General features: G+C 51.1%; 1 protein-coding gene across 2 annotated transcripts in view; it reads left to right on the top strand.

Moving 5' to 3' along the window:
• ARHGEF4 (Rho guanine nucleotide exchange factor 4) overlaps window positions 1–22552 on the top strand; it is a 214391-nt gene that overhangs the window by 135117 nt on the left and 56722 nt on the right. Inside the window, exon 1 of one of the 2 annotated variants that reach the window (XM_051848763.2) lies at window positions 8023–8302. The exons of the other annotated variant lie outside the window; for it this stretch is intronic. Coding sequence (XP_051704723.2) covers window positions 8095–8302 — 208 coding nt within the window. The 5' untranslated portion in view covers window positions 8023–8094. Of the gene's footprint in view, window positions 1–8022; window positions 8303–22552 lie in introns of those variants that run through there. 2 annotated transcript variants of the gene reach the window in all.

Raw genomic sequence — 22552 nt, 5'->3', positions numbered from 1 at the left:
GCCACTTAGCAGCTCTCACAGAGTATAGCTTTGGTCAGAGTCTCGTGCCCACAGCCTTCCTAGGCTGGGCTGCAGGCTGGTGACCTGTAGTGGTATGAGGCTCTCTAGACACTGCCCTGATGAAGGTCTCTGCGGAAGCTCCCCCACTCTGATGAGTCTCTGCCCGGGCCCCAAACTTATTTGGTTTTTTATAAAAAAAATAATTTCTATCTGCTTATTGGTATTCTATGATACAACATTATCATTGTAGCATCTTTCCAACACGGTTTCCTTTAGCTCTGTGGACACGTTCACAATGGCTACTCTGAGTTCTTTTTCTGGTGAATCTGACATCTGCTCACCCTCACGGGCAGCTCCTGTTGCCTGTTTTGGTTTTCTCCCCCAGTGTACGAGTCATACTTTCCTGTTCCTTTGCACCTCTCCTAATTTTTGGCTGGAAACTGGACATTTTAGCTCATCCGTTGTAGTAACTGACGACTGCTCCTTCCTCAGGCTTGTTCTTGTTCTCTGATTGTTTCCTAACTTGCTGAATCATTTCAGCAAAGTGTGCCTCCCTTCCCGCAGCCAGCAATGTGCCTCAGGGAGGTGCAGCTCTGAGAGTGTCCTCGGTCACCCTTGGATGAGGGTGGCTTTGATTTCTCTCTGGCCACGCCCAGCTATTCAACTCCACCAGTTGGCAGCTGCTTGCTCTGCTGTTTTCGATATTATCCTGGGGCATAAATTGTTCTGCAAACCACTCCAATCAAAGTCTGGCTCAGTGGAAGGAGTGCAAGTGACTCCGTCCCTATGGAGCTGGTTCCAGGACCAGGGTGGATACCAGTAATCAGGGATGTTCAAGCTACTTTATCAGAAAGGTGCAATATTTGCCCGGCACCAAAGCATTTCCTCCTATATGTTTTAAAGCATCTCCGTGCTACTTATAATACCTAACACCAAGTGGATTCTCTGTAAATAACTGATATACTGTACTATTTAGGGGACAAAAGCAAGGGGGGAAGTTTCTACACATTCAGTACAGATGTAATTCTTTTTCCCCCTGAATATTTGCCATCCGTGGTTGCAGCAGCCGCAGATAAGGAGAGCTCTGTCCTTGGGAAGGTCGGGGTTTGGTGTCTTCCCTGCCTCCCAAACAGCTCCTCCCAGCTGTCTTGTTCCAACTTCTCTCATGCAAACCACTGAGGCTGCAGCGGCTCCTTCTGTATCAGCTCCAGCACTCTCCTCCCAACTCCTTTAACCACAGCCTCCACGGCTGTTGACAGCACCTAGAGGCTTAAAATTCTCCATACCTTGTTGCACACGAGGTCAGCATCTTTGGGATGAGACTAGAAGTTCTCTGTTTCACAGTCCGCTTCTCCTCCGCGGCTCTGGCACTGGGGGTGAGGACGACAGCCAAGTTTGGTGGAGTCCTTGCAGCCGAGGTCCTCTGAGTTCACCTCTCCTGGCAGGGAACCATGCCTGGCACGCAGAGAGAGGGGCCAGCAGAGCCTCTGTGGTCTCGGGAGGACTCAGGGGGTCCCCACACTCAACTGCTCTCAGCCAGCGACAGGCAGTGGAGGCTAAGAGGTGGGCCGCTGATGCGCTGCTGCTGCCCCGCAGAAGGGCCCTCTGCCTGGGAGGCGGGGAAAGGTGCCCTGTGGCTGTTGGCTGCAGCAGTCTGGAGACAGGTCTCTGCCTTGCTGAGCTGTGACGGGGCGGGGAGGAGCTGTCTTGGTTCCTGAACTGTCACTGATTCTTCTAGAACAGATGTTTCTTTATTTTGCAGCAGAGGTCTGCATGGTTGACTGGGAAATGATTTTCACTAGGGAAGGTGTCACTGGAGTTCCTCTCTCTGTCCCACCCAAAGCTGTTCATCCATTCAAAATCAGAAACTGCCTAAGCAAAAGGACTCTTTTTTAGGGTCTTAAGGATTTACAATTTGAGAGAGGCCAGTTCGGCTCGGACCGCTCTGCATCAGTGGCCTGCAGGCAGGGAAGGAGCAAGGTTGTGTGACCAACACAAGATATGGAACCAACAGAATGGAAATGGCAAAAAACAGAGCCCCAAACCCTCTGTCTACACTCCCTGAGCCTCTTGAGCACAGAATAACTGCACTGCCCTTTAGGTCACAGCCTGCATTCCAGGCTGCAGCTGGATTCTTGGAGAGGTCCAGCTTTCCTGACAGCTCTCTGACTCCAATCTTGGGAAGCCCTTTCAGTGTGGTTTTCACTGTATCTTCCTTTGATTCCCACAGTCAGTCTCAGTTCTCCCTGTTTTTGCAGCAAGAGCCTTCCAGGAGACAAGCTGGATGCCTCTGCTCATGTCCCATCTTACCTACACCCAGTCCTCAAACGTCTTCATCATACCCCCAGTGGCTAGCATCATGCTCTGCACACAGCAGGTCCACACCGCTCACTGTCACCTGCTGAGGGTACTGATGATGTTCCAGCGAGAGGTGTCCGGGCAACAGGCACCATGCGAGGGAAGCACTTTAATGGTCACATAGTATTCAAAGCATGGATGGCAATGCCTCCCGGGAACATGCCCTTGACTTATTCTGAGCCTCAGTTCACTTCAACTGTGAAATGAAGCTAATAATAGTACCTATCAGATGAAGTTATGGAGATTAAATAATATATGCAAAGTCCTTAACATCCAGAACATTCTGATAAACACCAGCTTCTATTTTAGGCATGGCTAAGCACCGCTGCCTATTTACACATCATTGCCACGGCCCTGCAAAATCAACTGTTAGCATTCCTACTTGATGGGTGAGGAAATAAAGATACAGGAAGGTTGAATAATTTGCCCAAGGTCACTTCTAGTAAGAGGCAGAGCAAGGAAATGAATCCGGATCACTCTGGCTTTAGGAGTCCTTCTAGGGGCTGGCGCTGTGGTGAAGCAGGTTAAGCTGCCATTTGCAGCACTGGCATCCCATATGGGCACCGGCTGAGTCCTGGCTACCCCACTTTTTTTTTAAAGATTTATTTGTTTATTTGAAATTCAGAGTTACACACAGAGAGAAGGAGAGGCAGAGAGAGAGAAAGAGAGAGAGAGGTCTTCCATTCACTGGTTCACTCCCTAATTTGTTGCAACAGCCAGAGTTGTGCCAATCCGAAGCCAGGAGCCAGAAGCTTCTTCGGGTCTCCCATGCAGGTGCAGGGGCCCAAGGACTTGAGTCATCTTCTGCTTTCCCAGGCCACAGCAGAGAGCTGGATCAGAAATGGAACAGCCAGGACTTGAACCAGCGCCCATATGGGATGCTGGCACTGCAGGCGGTGGCTTTATCTGCTATGCCACAGTGACAGCCCCTGCTCCACTTCTGATCCAGCTCCCTGCTAATGCACCTGGGAAAGCAGCAGAAGACTGCCCAAGTGCTTGAGCCCCTGCACCCATGTGAGAGACCCAAAAGAGGCTCCTTGCCCCTGGCTTCGGACCAGCCCAATTCTGGTCATTGTGGCCATTTGGGGAGTGAACCAGAGGATGGAAGATCTCTCTCACTCTGTCTCTGTCTCTCTCTCTCTCTCTATCACTCTCACCCTCTAATTCTGCCTTTCAAATAAAATAATTAATTAAAAAAAGAAAAAGAGCCTTTCTATCCAGACTGTAGAAACCAAGTACAAGTTAAGAGAGAAAGGACGGAAGCCAATCTCTAGGCCTAGGTGAGTTTCAACCCTGTTCTGTTTCTATCTGTAAGCTGAATTTCATCTTCTACTTTCACATCATTGAGCCAGCCACAAGAAACAAGGATCCCTCTACGTTAACCTTTCTGATAAAGACACTGGGCTGGCGCCGCGGCTCACTAGACTAATCCTCCGCCTGCGGTGCCGGCACACAAGGTTCTAGTCCCGGTCGGGGCGCCGGATTCTGTCCCGGTCGCTCCTCTTCCAGTCCAGCTCTCTGCTATGGCCCGGGAAGGCAGTGGAGGATGACCTAAGTCCTTGGGCCCTGCACCCACATGGGAGACCAGGAGAAGCACCTGGCTTCTGGCTTTGAATCAGCATGGTGCACCGGCTGCAGCGGCCATTAGGGGGTGAACTAACAGAAAAAGGAAGACCTTTCTCTGTCTCTCTCTCTCACTGTCCACTCTGCCTGTCCAAAAAAATAAATAAATAAATAAATAAATAAAGACACAAGTACTTGTAATCCATACACATGTATTACAAACATACATATACATATGAGTACATGCACACACATATACATTGCAGCCATGTATCACTGAACAGACATACATTCTGAGAAATACATCTGAGGACGTCATTGTTGTATGGACATCACAGAATGTATTACACAAACTAAGATTGCTACAGTGGGCCCGGCATTGTGGTACAGGAGGTTAAGGCAGCAGTTTAACCTGCTATGCCGACATCCCATATGGGTGCTGGTTCCTGTCCTGGCTGCTCCACTTGTGATCCACCTCCCTGTTAATGCTCCTGGGAAAGCAGAGGACAATGGCCCAAATTCTTGGGCCCCTGCTACCCATGTGGGAGACCCAAGTGAAGCTCCTAGCTCCTGGTTTCAGCCGGGCTCAACCCTGGCCATTGGGACCATTTGGGGAGTAAACTAGTGGATGGAAGATCTCTCTCTCCCTCTCTCTGTTTAACTCTTTCAAATAAATAAATCTAAAAAAAAAAAAAATAGCTACAGTGACACTGTGAGACACAATCTACAAGAACCATGGCCATATATGCAGCCTGTGGACTAACATGTTATAATGCAACACATATATATGTGTATATGTACATACTACATACGTGTATATATGTATGTATTTTTGAGCAACATATATAAGCCTAAATAGTTACTTACAAATATAAGCCTTACAGAATATACATGCATATATGCATGTGTGGATATATATGTACTATGCATTTTAACATATATACACATTTGGACAATATATGTGAAAAAACCCTAAATAGTTATTAACAGTTATGAGCCTGCATTGGATTAGTAAGGGAACGTCCCATCTCCCTGTGAGAGATAAGAGCACATAAGCTTTATGGAGGCTCAGTACTCTCCAGTGGGGGGCAGCCAAGACTCACAGTAGCAACCTTCGCCCCCAGAAGAGCAATTGCGGCCACTGTGTGACCCTAGGAAACATGTATCTCTTTTTCGTACCCAAGCATAAATGGGGACACTCTACCCATCCCTGCAGTGTAGCTAAAACAGGACACCTGACTCAAATGTACTGAGGCATGCAGATGTCAAGGGGAAGGGGACTCGGTGACAGCGTGGAGCCTGGGGCTGGTGCTGTGGCACAGTAGTTAAAGCTTTGGCCTGTGGTGCCGGCATCCCATATGGGCTCTGGCTCCAGTCTTGGCTGCTTCACTTCCCATTCATATCCCTGCTATTGCACCTGGGAAAGCAGAGGAGGATGGCCCAAGTGGTTGGGCCCCTGCATGGGGGACCTGGATGAAGGGCCTGGCTGCTGGCTCCTAGCTCCTGGCTTTGGCCTGGCTCAGCCTTGGCCATTGTGGCCATTTGGGGAGTGAACCAGCAGATGGAAGATGTCTCTGTCTGTCTGTCTCTCTCTCCCTACAACTCTGCCTTTCAAAGAAATAAATCAATCTTTAAAAGAAAAAGAAAGCATGGAGCTTATCTCCCCAGCTGACAGTGTGTAGCATGGTCTTTGCATGCTGCATGCACTGCACTCCGGATGCACCACCTGCACCTTAGTCTTCTCAGAGTAAGAACCCTCCCCTTCCTGCCCAGCTGGCCTCCTGCCTAGGTCCAGACCCAGTCACTGCCCCACTGCTGCTCACTGAGCACCACGGCTGCCGCAGACGCTGTGAGGACACGGTGGTGGGCACGATGCCACTGCACTCAGACAAGGGGTAACCCTACCCACTGACAGATGACAACACACACTGGGAAGGAATAAATGAAGCCTTTCTGGGGAGGAGCCTTCACTGAGATCAAGGAGCCAGGAAAACCGAAGTGCAGAGTATTCCAGGTGGAAAAGAACAGTTAAGAGTAAAGGCCCCGGGGTAGGAAGGAGAACCAGCCTGGGTGGCCGCTGTGCCCAGGAAGGAGAGGAAGGGGCGCACATTCTTCCCAAGGGCCGGGAAGGATGGCAGGAAGGGTGGAGCTGCACTTTTACGATGTTTGGGACACCTGCATCCCAGAGCAGAGAGCCTGGGTTCAAGTCCCAGCTCTGCTTCCTATTCCAGCTTCCTGCTACTGTGCACCCTGGGAGGCAGCAGGTGATGGCCCAAGGGCTTGGGACCCTGCCACCCATGTGGAAAACTGGGATGGAGGTCCTGGTCTAGCTCCAGCTGTTGCTAGCATTTAGCAAGGGAACCAGCTGGTGGAAGTGCACGCTCACTCTCTCTCTTCCTTTCAAATAAAGTGAAAAACAAAACATCTTTTGAAATAACGGATGTAAGGGCAGGACGTATGCATGCCGGGTATGGAGTGGCAAAGGCACACAGATCCCTCAGAGCAAGAATGGTAAACTGAGAATCCGAGGGTGGGGCCTTGACACACGCACTTGGCTGAGTCACGCCCAATGCACATCCACCGAACCCCAATAACACGGTAGCACCTTACGCACGCCCGCACCACGGCCGGTATTTTATGAGCACTTCGGATGCAGGTGCCCTCGGGCCCTGAGCTGTTATGCACAGCGGGCAATCCCCATGAAAACGCAGAGCTAAGGGAGGCACCCGGCTTAGGCAGGGAGATGGGCTACAGGAACTGGGCTCCAAAAAGGGAAAGCAGGAGGATCCCCACTCTTCCGGTGCCCACCCTGTGCTAGCCACCGTGCGGGAGCTAGGCATGCACCTCGTATTTCGCCCGAAGCACCCTTCCTCCTTCGGGCACTTAGAACAGAAGCAGCTCCCCCAGGAGCCTGGAGGAGTGACGATGTCGTGAGCGGGAGCTGGGCGGGGGACTGGGGCGGCAGACTTCCCAACCCTGGCCGGCCGGTCTCCGAAGTGGGAGCAGGTGCCACTGCCTCTGGCCTCCTGGAGTTTGTGTCTCACACCGAGCTCTAGCGCGCGGCCGCATCGCACCCTCTGGACACAGTCCGCCCAGGAACCAGTAGAAAACTCTGGAGAGCCTGGGCGGGGCAGCGCCGCGGCACCGCCCTTCCCTCCCACACACCTGAACCCCCGCAGAGAAAACCACGCAACCAACACCCCCTCACTGTTGGTTCTGGTCCGCACGCTACGTGGCCCCCATGTCGCCCCTGCCAGTCACTGGACTTCTCCACGCGCTCCGCAACGCTGTTGGACGCGTTCCGTGACCTTACTGGTCCCGGCCCCTCCGCCCCTCCGCCCCCGCACAGCACGAGACCCGCGCACCGCGCAAGCACTCAGCGGATCCGGGGACAAGGGCGTGCCCCAGCCGAGCGTGCTCCCTAGGCGGCCGCGTCGGCTGCCCCAAGAGTCTCTGCCCCAGAATGAGCCTGGCCACCTACCCGCGTCCCCGCCCCAGCCGCCGCCGGAGAAAAAGCGAGCGCCCGCAGGCTCTACTCACCGCCTCCCGAGGATGGCTCCGTCCCGGTCCACGCGTCTGGACGCTGGCGGCGGCGCGGCCCCGCGGGTCCGAGGGCGGTCCGGGGCCCCCGCGCGCCGCGCCCGCGCCCGCGCCCGCCGCCGCCGCCGCCGTTCTAGGCTTGCGTGCGCGCGTGCGTGCGCGCGTGCCGACCGGGCCCGCGACCCGCACTGGGGTCGCCGCCGTGGCTCAGCGCCCGGCGGGCTGGCCCGGAGCAGGCGGCGAACGGATGCGTCGAGCCTGGCCCGGTGGGCGCCTGGCTTCGGAGACGCGCGCATCCGCGCGCGCCCGTCCCGCGCCTGCAGAGAGGGTCCCCGCCGCCGCGCCACCGCCACGGCCGCACAGCCCGCGCGGGCGGCGGCCGGCCGGGAGCCTCCTTAGCGGAGCCCCATGATGTCAGCCGGCCGGGAGCGGCGGCCGCGCAGCGGTGGGGATGGGGCCGCGGCCGCCGCGCCGCCGCCTGCACGCCCCTCGCCCTCGGACGGCGGCGCCCACCCCAGCCCCGGCTCGCGTGCCCCGTCGCCCGGCAGCCCCGCCGCCGCCGCGCCGCCGCCGCCGCCGCCGCCCCCGGCCCAGCCTCCCCCGAGCCTGTGGCTGGAGCTCGGGCCCGCCTGCATGAGGGCGCAGCAATGCCCCAGCGAGTCGAGCGGGCAGACGAGCGGCGGCGACCCCGGCACTAGCAGCAGCAGCAGCGCCGGGCTGTCCCCGGGCTCCGACTCGGACAGCAGCGGCGTGGTGTGCGGGGGCCGCGGCGGCAGCGGGGGCATGCGCGGCGCCCTGTCCCGCTCCTGGAGCCTGGAGAGCCTGCGCTCGGCCACCGCCGGTAAGGGCGCCGCCGCCCTCCGCGCCGCCTTTGCCCCGTGCGCGCGGTCTGTCCCCTTGCGCTCCTTCGCTTCCCCTGCCTTCGGCACCGTCTTTCCTCTTCCTCCCTCGCTTTTCTATTTCTCATTTCCACCGCCCGGCCCCTTCCTCCCCATTGCTTCACCTTTATGTTTTTCCTGGCTTTCTTCTGATCCCACTACGCGCCCCAGTCCCATCCACCCCCTGCCACCTGCCCATTCTTTGGTCCATTTCTAACCGGTGGCCACCTGTTACGGCCTGGGGGCCACGCGCATCCTCAGCTGGGACATTGAATGTGTAAGGTGAGACTAGAATTTGGTCCTTGGGTGCGCTCTCTCTCCCGGCCCTTAACTGCTTGTTGGTGACCTATGGCACTTGTCTGGCAAAGCGGGGGAGAGGGGGAGAGAGAGCCCACTGGTTGAGGGTGGTCAGGTGCGCCACCTGGCTGTGAGGGTGCCAGGTCCCGTCCCAGAGTCGGAGGCTTCCAGACCAAAGGAGGCTTCTCCCAGGGCCTCTGGAGCCAGAGTGCTGTTCCCCAGGACCGGCTGGCTCTGGTGTCTCCTGGGACCCTGTGGTCCTGTAGTGCGCCCCTGCCCACCTGGAGTGCCGGATTCTGGCTACTGAGAGGAGGACTTTGGCCCTACGTGTGAGCGGAGCAAGGAAGTCCGGGGCAGATTTATGAATGATGATCAGATACCCTCAGTTCCTTGCTGCCCCGGGCTCACTCTTTATCTTTGACTTCACACCACACAAGCCTCCTCTCGAGCCTGGAAACCAGGGAGGGAGCACATCCCTGGTGCTTCTTGGTGAGGCTCAGGGGACTGCCTCTGAAGGCTTCAGCACCTCCACCCCTCACCCTGCAGGTGTGGGGCCACAGCATCAAGGCAGAGAGGAGCTGAGGGCCATGCAGCCTGCAGGGTGCGCCCCTCCCCTGGAGCGAGCCTGGGCCCTGCTGGGGAGGAGCAGAGATCACAGGGCCTCTGGCAGGGTTCTGAGAGCATCCAGAGGGACAGATCGGGGTTTGGCCTTCTCTGCTGCAGTCAGTGAGTTGGGAAGAGGGAAGTGTCTGTGCGGAGCACTCCCTGACTCCCAAAACAAGTGCATGGAACTCGGGGAAGCTGAATACCCCCGCCATCGGTGTCTCTGCCAACTGAAAAGTTTATCATGGTTCTGCACCTGAGTCCTCATCCCAATTCCCTCCTCCCCGGTGCTCAAAGAGAACCCCTTTTGGAGATAGGTAATATCCTAGGTGGGACTTGAAGCAAAGTGACAAAGGACCCCTCCCCCCTCTCTCTGCCCTAGCGGCTTTCCTTCCACCTCTGCAGAAGCTGCTCCCGCCTCAGCACTTGCAGATCCGGCCCAGGAGGCTCAGGAGGGAACCCCAGTCCTGGAGAGTCCCCCTTCTTTCTTCCTTCTATCCCAGGGTACATGCACCGGTGAGACAGGTGGAGGTGGCAGAGAGCTGGGTGTTTTAGATAACCCTGCTATCCAGGGAACTCCCCCAGCTTAGCTCAAGGGCACTGAGGCAGCCCCAGGTGAGTTGCAGAGAAAACGGCCACGTTTGTGTAAAGGCCTGGTGGGGGTGAGGCGAGAGCACAGGTAAAAGCTGAGCGCCGCCCCCCCCCCCCCCAAGGCTGCCTCTGGACGACCCTGTAGCTGCCTCTGCAGTGGCTTTGAAAAGCAACGTGATGTAGCAGTGATGCAAGACCCAGAAGTGAATACCATGCCCCACACAGGACACTGGACCCCTGAGCAAGGCTCCATGTGCCTGGGCTGTACTCTGGCTTGGGAGTGCTGGCTACAACCATCCACTGGGCACTGGGGAAGGCATTTTAAATCGTGTGCTCCTCGCTGTCCCCACTCCTGCCCCTCCAGCCACTACTTCCTACCATGATTGAGCATGCGTCAGCAGTGATCGGTCCCCAGCATGTAAGATACTGCTGTGTGTGTGCTGTAGAGCCATGTGAACCTGTGAAGCTGTGCATCCTTCCCCACTGGATTCCTGCCCAGAATTAAGCCTGGTGTCTTCCAGCACCCAGAGTAGGCAGTGCGTCAACTCTTCTACAGTGGTGCTAGCTGTTAGCCACCCTGGGGAGGAATTTTGAAAACAGGCACTGGACAGAATTCTCTTTGAATCTGTGGTTCGGATGAGGACATCTCTTTGGAAAAGGCTGCTGGGGGGAGGACTTAGTAGGGAAAGGAAAGGAAAAAATTTTGATGCATTTTTCATAGTCCGAGAACAATGCTCTCTGCTACTGTAGAGAGGAAGTAGACTCAGAGAGGTATAGTAACTCACCCAAGGCTGCCCAGCAAGCTCTGTGTAAACAGAGCTTCAGGCCTGGATCTGTGACTGATGGGATCTCTTGCTGGATTTGGAGTAGGGAGCCGTACCAGTCCAGTGAGGCAAGGTCATGTGCTGTTTTGGTTGGTATGAGGCTGGAGCTCTGGATCCACACTCTCACTATTGGTACCAACAGCCATGGCTTTGTCCTGGATGGCAGCTTCCCTGTTTGCAAAAACAAATTAAGATCAAAGTTCTGATGTCTTTTCTAATCAACGGTACAATTATCCGATGCTGGGACAGGTATTGAGTTGGGCTGGGTCCTTCCTAAAGTTAGCACTGTGGCCTCTCGTACCTCTGTTGAACTCTACTCTATGGCTCCATGACAAAGCCTGTGTGTTTCGTTGAGCTTGTTTCTTTTTGCAGAAAAATTCAGAATTCCCAGGCAGGCATTTCTCTCAAAATTCACTGTCGTGGTGGGGCCCATTGTTAAACATTTTTGGAGTTTCCAGCAAAAAGAGAGGCTGGTACTCAGGAGTGGGGCCGCAGCTTGCCGAAAGGGCAGAACGTCAGACAGGGAATCCAGCAGAAGCTACAGATTCTGAATTGCAAATTAAATGTCCAGCGCTGGCATTTTCCACTGACGTGTCATCCATTCTGCTGTGGAGGAGACTTTTCTGGAAGGCAGAATCTGGACATGAAATGTGGTTGACAGGGTAGAATGCCCATGGCCCTTCTTTCTGCCCCAGCATCCACACGTCCCCCTAAGCACTGGCACCTCTGGAGCCCTGGGCTGTTATCATGTTGCTATGACTTGGCTATGGCTTTTTAAATTCCCACTGTCTATGTGGGTGTCATCTGACAAGCTTAGTTCTCAGTTTGGGTTCCTAAGGTTGACAGCTTTCACCACAGGTCAGTGTCATCTGGTATCTTCTAGGGAGACGATCCACGGCACCTCCACATTCCTCAGCAATCCTCGGAAGCATAGGTCTGGCTCAAGTGGGTATCCAACAGACATTTAATACCTGTTGTGTTCAAGGCACAGTCCCAGGCAACAGACGTGGAAGATGAATCTCGCATGACTCTTGCCCTTAAAGAAATCACAGCACATGGCAATGAGTGTTTAGCCTTGTGGTGAGAGACATCCACAGCTGCGGTGGAGTGCCTGGATTCCATTCCTGGCTCTGGCTCCAGCTTTCTGCTAACGCAGCCCCTAGGAGGCTGTGGTGATAGCTAAAGTAATTGGATTCCTGCCACCCGTGTGGGAGACCTGGATTGAGTTCCTGGCTCCTGGCTCCTGGCTCCTGGCTCCAGTCCCAGTCCAGCCCTGGCTGTTGCAGACATCTGGGGAATGACTCAGCAGATGGGAGCTCTCTGGCTCTCTGTCTGTCTCTGTCACTCTCTATCTCTCTGCCTTGTGAATAAAATGAATTTTTTGAGAAGCAGATGAGTCTCCCCATGATACATGATGGAGGTAAATTTAGTGGGGTGATGTGTGAAGGGTGCCAAAGCCGCCCTCAGCCAGGGATTTGCTAGAAGGACTCAGAACTCAAAACTGGTGGCTTATTACAGTGACAGGATCCAGATTCAAAGCAACAAAGGTAAAAGGTACATGGGGCAGGGTCCAGGAGCAGCTTAGGCACGAGCCCAAGTGTCCCCTCCCACGGAATCACATGGACTACACTTGATTTCCCCAACCATGCTACATAGGTGAAGCTTGCCAACCAGAGAGCTTCCCCAAATCTGGTGTCCATTATTTTTAGCTGAGGGTCAGTTATGCAGGCAGGCAGTGCCCGTAAGACTGACTCTTCTTACTCAGTCTCTGCCACCCCCTCCCCGCAGAGGTCATGCCCATACAGAGTGGCTCAAGGTCCCCATCATAAACCACATTGTTAGCAGCAACCATCTGGCACGGCCAAGGCCCCAAGTGTGCAAAAGCACTCTTATCAAGCAGGATATTCCAGAGTGATCTGCCAGGACTTAGTCCAGGGCCAGTTCTTTTTTTTTAACTTTTTTATTTTATTATTTGAAAGAGTTACACAGAGAGAGGAGAGGCAGAGAGAGAGAGATCTTGCATCTGCTGGTTCACAACCCAGTTGTGAGCCACAATGGCTCGAACTGCGCCAGGAGCCAGGAGCTTCTTCCGGGTCTTCCACTCGAATGCAGTGGCCCAAGCACTTGGGCCATCTTCTACAACTTTCCCAGGCCATAGGCCATAGCAGAGAACGGGATCGGAAATGAAGCAGTCAGGACTCAAACTGGCCCCCATATGGGATGCCAGCACTGCAGGCGGTGGCTTTACCCTCTATGCCACAGTGCCAGCCCCCAGTGCCAGTTCTTTCTTTAGGGCGTGTAGGGTGTGAACATCTCCCCCAGACTTTACTGCATGGATGAGGAAGCTCAGAATAGGGGAAGGGGCAGGGAAACCTTCTCAAGAAGGTATTGCTTGAGGCTTAACACCTGCAAGTTGACTGTGGTAAGCAATAGGAAGAGACACACGTGAACAAAGGCAAAGGAAATGTGAAGGAAGGAGGTGTGGGTTCACTGCACACCTGTGCCAAGCACGGCAGGGTCTCTCAGTGTGCAGCCATTACAGACAGGGCGGAATGACGAGCATAGCAACAAGTGAGGCCGCAGACAGGAAGACCAGGCTGTGGTTCCAAACTAAGAAATACGGGCTCACCCTGATACTCAGAGCCGCAGAAAGTTTGAGGCCACAAGTGTGTGTGGCCATATAGGCTCACTTGCTCTTCTTTCTTTGTTTTTCTGTATTTTGGAAAGTCTTGCAATGCGCACCTCTTTGGGGAGAGTTCTGAGAGTTTTCATGTGAATGCAGTCATTTAACCACCCCGTCATCACACTGCGGGAGACATTTCCCCACTCCGGGAAATGAATGCTGCCCCTTTGTAGTCAACTCCTCCCCCACCTCTGGTCCTTTGCTAGTCTGTTCTTCATCCCTATGGATTTTCCTCTTCCAGAATGTCATAGAAATAGCATCATAGCATGTGGTATCTTTTGGGTCTGACTTCTTGTATCTATGCATTTAAGGTTCACCCATGTTGTTGCATTTATCAATGGGTTTTTCCTGTTGTAGTTGCTTTGTTGATCCATTCACTAGTTGTGGAATATGTGGATTGGTACCAGTTTTCTTGCTGTTACAGATTAAGCTGCTGTGAACACTGGTGTATGGGTCTTTGTATGAATATAAGCTTTCATTTCCTTTGAGTGCATTGCCTGGTCTTATGGTAAGGGCAGGTTTAGAAGAAATTGCCAAGCTCATTTTTCTTTCTTTTTTTTTAAAAAAGATTTATTTATTTATTTGAAAGGCAGAATTACAGAGAGGCAGAGTGAGAGAAAGAAAGGTCTTCCATCTGCTGGTTCACTCCCCAAATGGCTGCAACAGCCTGAGCTGGGCCAATCTGAATCCAGGAGCCAGGAGCTTTTTCCGGGTCTCCCATGTGGGTGCAAGGGCCCAAGGACCTGGCCGTCTTCTACTGTTTTCCCAGGCCATAGCAGAGAGCTGGATCGGAAGTGGAGCAACTGAGACTGGAACCGGCACCCAGATAGGATGCCGGCATTGCAGATGGCAGCTTTACCTGCTATGTCATAGCACCGGCCCCTCATTATTCTTTTTTAAGGTTTATTTATTTATTTATTTATTTGAGAGGCAGATTTACAGAAAGAGAGAGGAGAGACAGAGAGAGAGAGTCTTCCATCTACTGATTCACTCCCCAAATGGCCACAACGGCTGGAGCTGTATAGATCTGAATCCAGGAGTCATGAGCTTCTTCCAGGTCTCCCAGGGCCCAAGTGCTTGGGCCCTCTTCCACTGCTTCCCCAGGCACATTAGCAGGGAGCCAGATTGGAAGTGGAGCATCTGGGACACATGCCGATGCCCATATGGGATGCTGGCACTGCAGGCAGAGGTTTAACCCACTACGCCACAGCACCAACCCCTGTCATTAGTCTTAAAGGACATAGTTTTGGTATCATATCTATGAGATCTTTAGCCTGAAGTCACTGAGAGTTTCTCCTATGTTTTCTTCTAGAACTTCTGTAGTTTTACATTCTGTACTTAGATGTATGATCTATTTTGAGTTTATAGAGATTGGGATAAGGGTCAAGGTCCATTTTCCTGAATATTCATACCTAGCTTCCCTATCCTTTCTTCATGGATTGCCTTTGTATGTTTGTCAAAACTAACGATCTGTATGTGCACGAGTCAAATTCTGTTCTCTGCTCTGTTCCATGTTTCTTTAGGTAGGTGTGTCTTCCAATTTTGTTGTCCCTTTTCAATATTGTTTTAGTTATATCCTCTTTTGTGGTCTTTCCACATACATTTTGCAATCAGCTTGTCAGTATCCACGAAATATCCTCCTGCCATTTTGACATGGATTGTGATCAGTTTTTGGAGAATTTGAGTCTTGACAGCACGAAGTCCCCCATTTTGTAAACATCACACTCCAGAGGTGTGAAAGGGAAGACGAGAACTCCCCAGCCAGTCTTACCTGTAGTACCCATAGATTTGGGTGACGTCCTGGCTCCTCAAAGTTTCTAAAATTCCTAGACCTGCCAGAAAGTGACTTCCCTCTCTAATATATGAGGCTGGGGGCTGTATGAGCCAGAAACCAGACCAGTTTTTCCAAGAGGGCTTTGGCCACATTGCCTCTATAAAGTCCACCAGAGCTCCTGACATCTGGCTGGTGATAATTTAATTAAACAAGCATCATTCTCAAATTTGACATTTCAGACAAGTCCTTGGTAGCATAACCACTGTTTCTTATAGATGTCCTGTTAACAGAGAGGACAGATTCTTTCTGAACTCAAATAATCATATCTCCATGAAGATAAGACTACTCAATAGGAATCAATAAATTCTGGAGGGATGAGGAGGGAGAAAAATAGATACTTGACAAAGGTTTCATTTTAGTTTGCAAAAGCATAGTCTACTGAATGGCTGTGAGTTAGAAGTAACTTAGAAGAAAAAGAGGTTTCAGAAAATAGAACATGAAACTCTCAATGGTTGCAAGTAAAAGCTGCACTAATCCCTCCTTAAGTCCTTTGGCTCTATGGTCTTCTTTATCTGTGTGCTCCATGTCTGCAGCCTACGAAGGTCAAAGATATTTGGGGGAAAAAATTGCATCTCTCCTACACATGTATGGACATTTTCCTTGTCATTGCTCTCTAAATAATGCAGTATAATGATATACAGCATCTCTATTGCATTAGGCAGTCAAAGTATAGAGGAGGATTACGTAGGTTGCATGCACGTACTATGCCATTTCTACAAGTGGCTTGAGCATCGCTGGGTTTTGTCGTCCTCAGGGGGTCCTGGAACCCATCCCTGCAGACGCTGAGGGACATTGTAATCATTAATCCTTACTTTGCTCTATCTAGAATCCATAGTCTAGTAAACCCATCTGCTTCTCAACTAAAGTTCTGGAAAGCCTGACCCAGTCTGCTACTGTGGTCTTGCCGTTGTTTATGCAATGCCATTAGAAGCCCAAAAGTAGCTGGCATGGTCCTTTTCAGAGGACACTGAGACAGCCTTCTTTGTTGAAAACAAAGCGTTCAGGCCAGTAGCTGAAGCATCGGAACAAAGCATAACACTCTTTGTAAACTATTAGTAAATAGCATAAACTGGCTGGGACTAACTTATTACTGTTAATTTTCACGAGTGAAAGATCTGTTTTTGTTATTCTCATAGCAAGAGCAGTGCAATGGACAAGGAAGTTTGATTGTTTCTGACTTAACATGGAAGTTTTGGACATCATCAATTATAAACCTGATAACCCCATCTTTAAGAAGACAGCTAACATTAATTTAGAAAAAAAAAATGGATGAGTAGAATCTTTGCAGAGAAAAAAACCCTGCAGATATAACATGTAATAATCCTGGCAAAACTGTGCCATAAATATACCAAGCATATGGGTAGTCTTAAGATAATATAAAAACTCAATCAAAAGTGCCTGTAAGAGATTCAGGGCAGCCAGAGCAGAACCAGGAGAAGCTTGCTACGCCCATTCCTGAACCTTTCACATGAAGCTTTCCCCATAGAGGCTCATGGGAAAGGCTAAACGTCTCTTCCGATTCCACAGCTCTGCTCCCCGTTGGCGTCACCAGCGGGAGCGTGTCACGTAGAATCATGAATGTCCAGGCCGGTGCCGCGGCTCACTAGGCTAATCCTCCGCCTTGCGGTGTCGGCACACCGGGTTCTAGTCCCGGTCGGGGCACCGGATTCTGTCCCGGTTGCCCCTTTTCCAGGCCAGCTCTCTGCTGTGGCCCGGGAGTGCAGTGGAGGATGGCCCAAGTGCTTGGGCCCTGCACCCCATGGGAGACCAGGAGAAGTACCTGGCTCCTGCCATCGGATCAGCGTGGTGCACACGCGGCCGCGGCAGCCATTGGAGGGTGAACCAACGGCAAAGGAAGACCTTTCTCTCTGTCTCTCTCTCTCACTGTCCACTCTGCCTGTCAAAAAAAAAAAAAAAAAAAAAAAAAAAAAAAAAAGAATCATGAGTGTCCAGCACTTGCCTTTTCCACAAGGTAGAACAAATGTTCTATGATTTCCCCTGGGGCCCTCTGGGACATCTCAAAGTCAGTTTGAGGTGCAAGCGTTCTCATCTGATCTTGGAAAGACAAATTATCAGAAGTGGTCAGGAGGTTAGAAGACAGGTTAAGACAGGATCGTGAGTTACCAAGAACCGTACTTGGCTCCCTACTGAACCAAAGCAACAATGAAATATTTTTAAATAAACATGATCATAAAGAAATGTGGGCCTTCCCTAAGTTTGAAACTTTCATTTTCTTGAATAATCAAGGACATGACAAAGTCAACATGAGGCACAGGAAATGATTCTGATAACACACAGAATTTGTGCTATCTAGGCAGAATACACAGAGGGCAACTGATAACCTTTTACAATAACTTATTAAGAGCAGACCAATGATCCAAGAAAAATGTTTCTATTTTAACAGAGAAAATCAAATTCTTTCTTTTTTGCAGTGGGATGATGTTTGATACTAAAGCTCTTTTTTAAAATATTATTTAAAAACCCATAAAATCGTAGAGAATTTTGAGCATGACAGATAAAATTTCCTTTTGAGATATCTTCCACCATCTTCCACCACTTTCTTCTTACATCTCTTATGTACAGCTTCTCAAAGTAAAAAAATAAAATAGTCACAAGCAGATCCAACTATATGTAACCTCTCTGCAGCATGTAGAAGCAAAAAAGGATATATAAGTAATTATGTTTAATAATCAATGATTCATTATCTTATTTTGAAATGATCTAGCTATTCACCATCTATTAACTAACTCCAAGATTTTAAGTTTCCTGAAAGTCTTGGAATTATCTTTCCAATTTATTGTTAAGAGTTCATCAGGGCTGGCGCCACGGCTCAATAGGCTAACCCTCCACCTTGCGGCGCCGGCACACCGGGTTCTAGTCCCGGTAGGGTGCCGGATTCTGACCCGGTTGCCCCTCTTCCAGGCCAGCTCTCTGCTGTGGCCAGGGAGTGCAGTGGAGGATGGCCCAAGTGCTTGGGCCCTGCACCCCATGGGAGACCAGGATAAGCACCTGGCTCTTGCCATTGGATCAGCGTGGTGCGCCGGCCACAGCGTGCTGGCCGTGGTGGCCATTGGAGGGTGAACCAACGGCAAAGCAAGACCTTTCTCTGTCTCTCTCACTGTCCACTCTGCCTGTCAGAAACAAGCAAACAACAAAAACAAAAAAGAGTTAATCAGAATAATGACTCAAGTTGATCAACCATAGAGGTACATTTTTTCATAATCTTGAGCCTTTTAGAATGCTAGGTTATTCAATCATAAAACCTATGCAAGTTTAAGAGGAACATATCCAAGTAGAATAAAAACCTACACATATATTTAACACTTATAAATCAGAGAACATGTAGCTGTATTTATTAAACCAAATATTAAACTGCACTTGACAAAAGTATATCTAAATTATATGAACTTGAATACATAACACACTTATCTATAAGAATACCTCTTTTTCTCACATTGTAAGCATTTGAGAATCAAGTTCTTTAACTTCCATTAATCTTAGGAATATTCAGTTTATACAAGTACTGACTTATGTCTAAGGCAATCAGAACAGGGCTCCTTTAAGAGGTTTTATGTCAGATTTGGTAATGCTGTCTGGAGTTAGAAAATTATCACACACATACAATGAGAGGGAATGGCTTTTCTGAATTACAGACATAATAAACATACCATCATACAGAGAGAAAGCTTAAGCCTCCAATTACAAAACTTCATTTATTGGTCAAGGATAAATACAGAAATATGAAACTCACCAGCCTGAATAACCACCTCCCAGTGGGCATGAAATGCTTCATCAATGTGAGCTCAAGATAGACAAATAGAAAAGACCAACAAACCAGCTTCTCTGCCATCTTTCACTCAACAGAAACAAGATTGCTGTACACTAGTAATCTGATCACAGAGACCAGGCATGAAATCGGAAGAAGCCAGCCCCAGACTCAGCGGGGTACTCAACAGAAATCCAAATTGAATCTTCACTGTGCAACCAAATGGACACAAGTCTAGAGCAGGGGGCCAGGAGTAGGCTACACCATTGGTTCCTCTAGGCAGGAACATAACTGCTCCTCACCTAGGAGGAGGAAACAAGAAGGTGAGCCCAGCCCTGTGCAGGTCACAGCCCTGAAACTGCCAAAGACAAAATGCACTGGACAATTACTAACATGGTTTTATTCAGGCTGTTGCACTAGGGAGAATAGGGGCCCGCACTGTGGTGCAGCAGGTTAAGCTGCCATCTGCAGCGCCGGCATCCCATATGGGCAGCAGTTTGGGTCCTGGCTGCTCCACTTCCAATCCAATTCCCTGCTACTGTGCCTGGGAGAGCAGTGGAAGATGACCTAGGTGCTTGGGCCTCTGCAGCCATGTGGGAGACTTGGAAGAAGTTCCTGGCTCCTGGCTTCTGCCTGGCCCAGTCCTGGTCACTGTGGCCATTTGGAGTGTGAACCAGCAGATAGAAAATTCTCTCTCTCTCTCCCCCTCTCTTGCTGTAACTGAAAATAAATAAATAAATAAATATTTATTTGTTTTCTATTAATTAAAGTAAAATAAATCAATCTTTTTTAAAAAGAATATTCTCTCTATTTTTTAAAAGATTTATTTATTTATTTTGAAAGAGTTACACAGAGAGAGAAGGAAAGGCAGAGAGAGAGAGAGAGGTCTTCCATCTGCTGGTTCACTCCCCATTTGGCCGCAACAACTGGAGCTGCACTGATCTGAAGCCAGGAGCCAGGAGCTTCTTCTGGGTCTCCCACGCGAGTGCAGGGGCCCAAGGACCTGGGCCATCTTCTACTGCCCTCGCTATGCCACAGCAGAGAGCTGAATCAGAAGTGGAGCAGCTGGGACTTGAACCAGTGCCCATATGGGATGCCAGCACCACAGGCAGCAGCTTTACCTGCTACACCACAACTCCAGCCCCACAATTTCCTCTTTTATCTGTAGGTTATTTTAAAGTATGTTTATTTAGTTTCTAAATTTTGGAGATTTTTACCAAGACCTTTTATTGATTTCTAGTTTTGCTCAATCATGGTCAGAGAACATAGGTGAGTCACTTAAAAATGTGTTCAGCCTTATTTTATACACATAATATGGCCATTCTGTTGTGGTAATGGGGACCCCCAGCAGGGGTACGCCAGGCTTTTGCCTGCATGCACGACAGAATTCATGGAGGAAACATAGAGTTGTGCAGGAAAGCATGACTGATTGAAGGGCTGGTACACACTGAGACATGACTGTGGGCAACCTCACTTCCCCAGGAAGGAAAGGCTGCTGCCCCGACCAAAGTTGGGCTCATCCTTTTATAGGGTAGAAGGAGGTGCCCTAATTGAATATTCAGATGGGGTGGAGTTGGGTGGGGCTTGAGGACCATTGACTTCCATGGCCCCTTTTCTTGAGCAACCTTAGAAGTGTCATGACGTCTGGTACACATGGGGCTGGAGCACACACATGGTCATCTCCAGGAAGGTGTGCTGGCATCTTGTGCATGATGAGAAGTGAGGCTCAGGTGCGTGATGGGGAATGGGTGTGCTGAGCCTGCAGCCATGTTGGATCTGCACGGAAGGGGACCAGGTTTGGGGGGTTGTGTGGGGATGCATGGAACTGTGGCACAGATGTGACTGGCAGTCTCTCAGCTCCTCTTTGCTCACCAGCTACCTACCTGCCGACATCATTTCTAGGTTAGCGTTTTGTGCAAATTCTGTTTTAAAAGGTCTTTTCTATATAAGGAGACCAAGTAGGAATTCATCAAGAAATGAGCTGAGCTGGGGAGAGCAGGGCTGCCGGGTGTTGGAGTCATCTGTTAAGACAACAAACCAAAGCAAAAGCAGCAGCCAGACTCTCATCAGGTAAGCAAGAGGAGGAAGCCCAGGCTTCCCCACTGCTCTGCCTCTGGCCACGGAACAGGCCGAGTTGAAGAGCAGGTGTCTCAGCACAGATGGAATTGTCTCACTGAACGGGGCTCTGAACAGAAGGCACCTGCAGATTTATGGACCCAGGAGAGCCACAGGCTGGGAGCAGGGCCTGGGATGGACGTGGAGAAGCGCTGGTGCTGAATCAGAGCAGGGCCAAGTGTTTTCCTGGGTCTGTCTTGTGAAGTTTCAGCATTCGCACCCAAGGGAGGCCTTGGCTGGAGGTCCCAGATAAGGAGGCCTCTGAATGGCCGCAGCTGGGTATCACTCTGGTCAGGGGGCCCGAAGCCTTGGCTGCAGCCCCATGCGGAGACAGCAGTGCTCTGGCCTTCCTGATCACCGTGGTCAGGCCTGAAAGATCACAGGCTGGGTTTTGGCCTCGAGCCAGACTCCTGAGTCTGTTGTCATCATTCAAAGCAAGATGCAATTGTGGCCTTGAGCAAAAACGTGAACAAATGGGGAGAGGGAAGGCGACAGAAATAAAAGATGCTGTGGAGGTGGTGTTGTCACAACTTGATCAGCAAGCAGATTGGGGTCAGAGGTTGGGTTTCCTGGGAACAGGCTCAGACTTGGAAAGCAGAATCTTTGGGGATCAACACCCGCAAGGTGGGGAAGGGGGGGAGCAGCAGAAGGGAGGGGAGAAGCCCAGCCATGATGTGGACCCAGATTGACCTTGACCGACTTCCCAGGGCACTGAACAGCCAGAGTGGTCCTCCTGAGTTGTCTCAGCTGGGGCGAGAGGAGACAGCCTTATCTTTCCACATCAGTGTTCCATCCGGGGCAGGGACCAGGGCAAGGACATGAAGGGGCTGTCCCTGAAGGCTTTCTGTCATCAGCCAACAGCATCCGGGCTACAAGGCCTCCTGGAAGAGCTCACAAAGAGCAAAAGAGAGGCGTCTGTGACTCCAGGGGTCTGCCTTGGTGCCTGCATGATGAAGATGTGCCCGCCAAGGTGGGAGCCTGGATGCACAGGGCTAGGGGAGCACAGTGCTGAGGTCTGGACTGTGCTGACAGCTTGGGACGCGATCCACAGTCGGGGTTGGGGCCTCCTCTTCCAAGGGTACAAGGAACTAACTGTGCTTGTCATGTCATAAGTTTCTGTATCTCATGATGATGCTTTGGCATCTTGGGACCTGGAAGAGCCTGCATGTCCCAGGGCTGATTAGCTTGTTCTTAGAGACAGCAAACATTCCCCTGAGAGGCCACTCTTCAGATACAGGCGTACCCCCTTCCTCGGCAGGGCTCTCATCATGCTGAGGCCAGGTATCAGACAACCAGGTAGACAGCCTCCTGCACTGATGCGATTCCAAGAGCACTCTTGGCATCTGCTCACCCCATGTGGCCCGGCCTCTTCCGCAGAAACCAGAGCCAAGGCTCCTGCCCCTGCCTCCCCAACTCCCTGGTGCTGCCCTGTGTGGCCCTGGGTGGCAGTTGTACCTCCCATTCCTGGGAATCTGTGAGCTTTAGCTTCTTCCTTCATGA

Source organism: Oryctolagus cuniculus, chromosome 3 (genome assembly GCF_964237555.1).
Source record: "Oryctolagus cuniculus chromosome 3, mOryCun1.1, whole genome shotgun sequence".
Classification (NCBI taxonomy): Eukaryota; Metazoa; Chordata; class Mammalia; order Lagomorpha; family Leporidae; genus Oryctolagus; species Oryctolagus cuniculus.
This window is presented reverse-complemented; position numbering and strand designations above follow the sequence as displayed.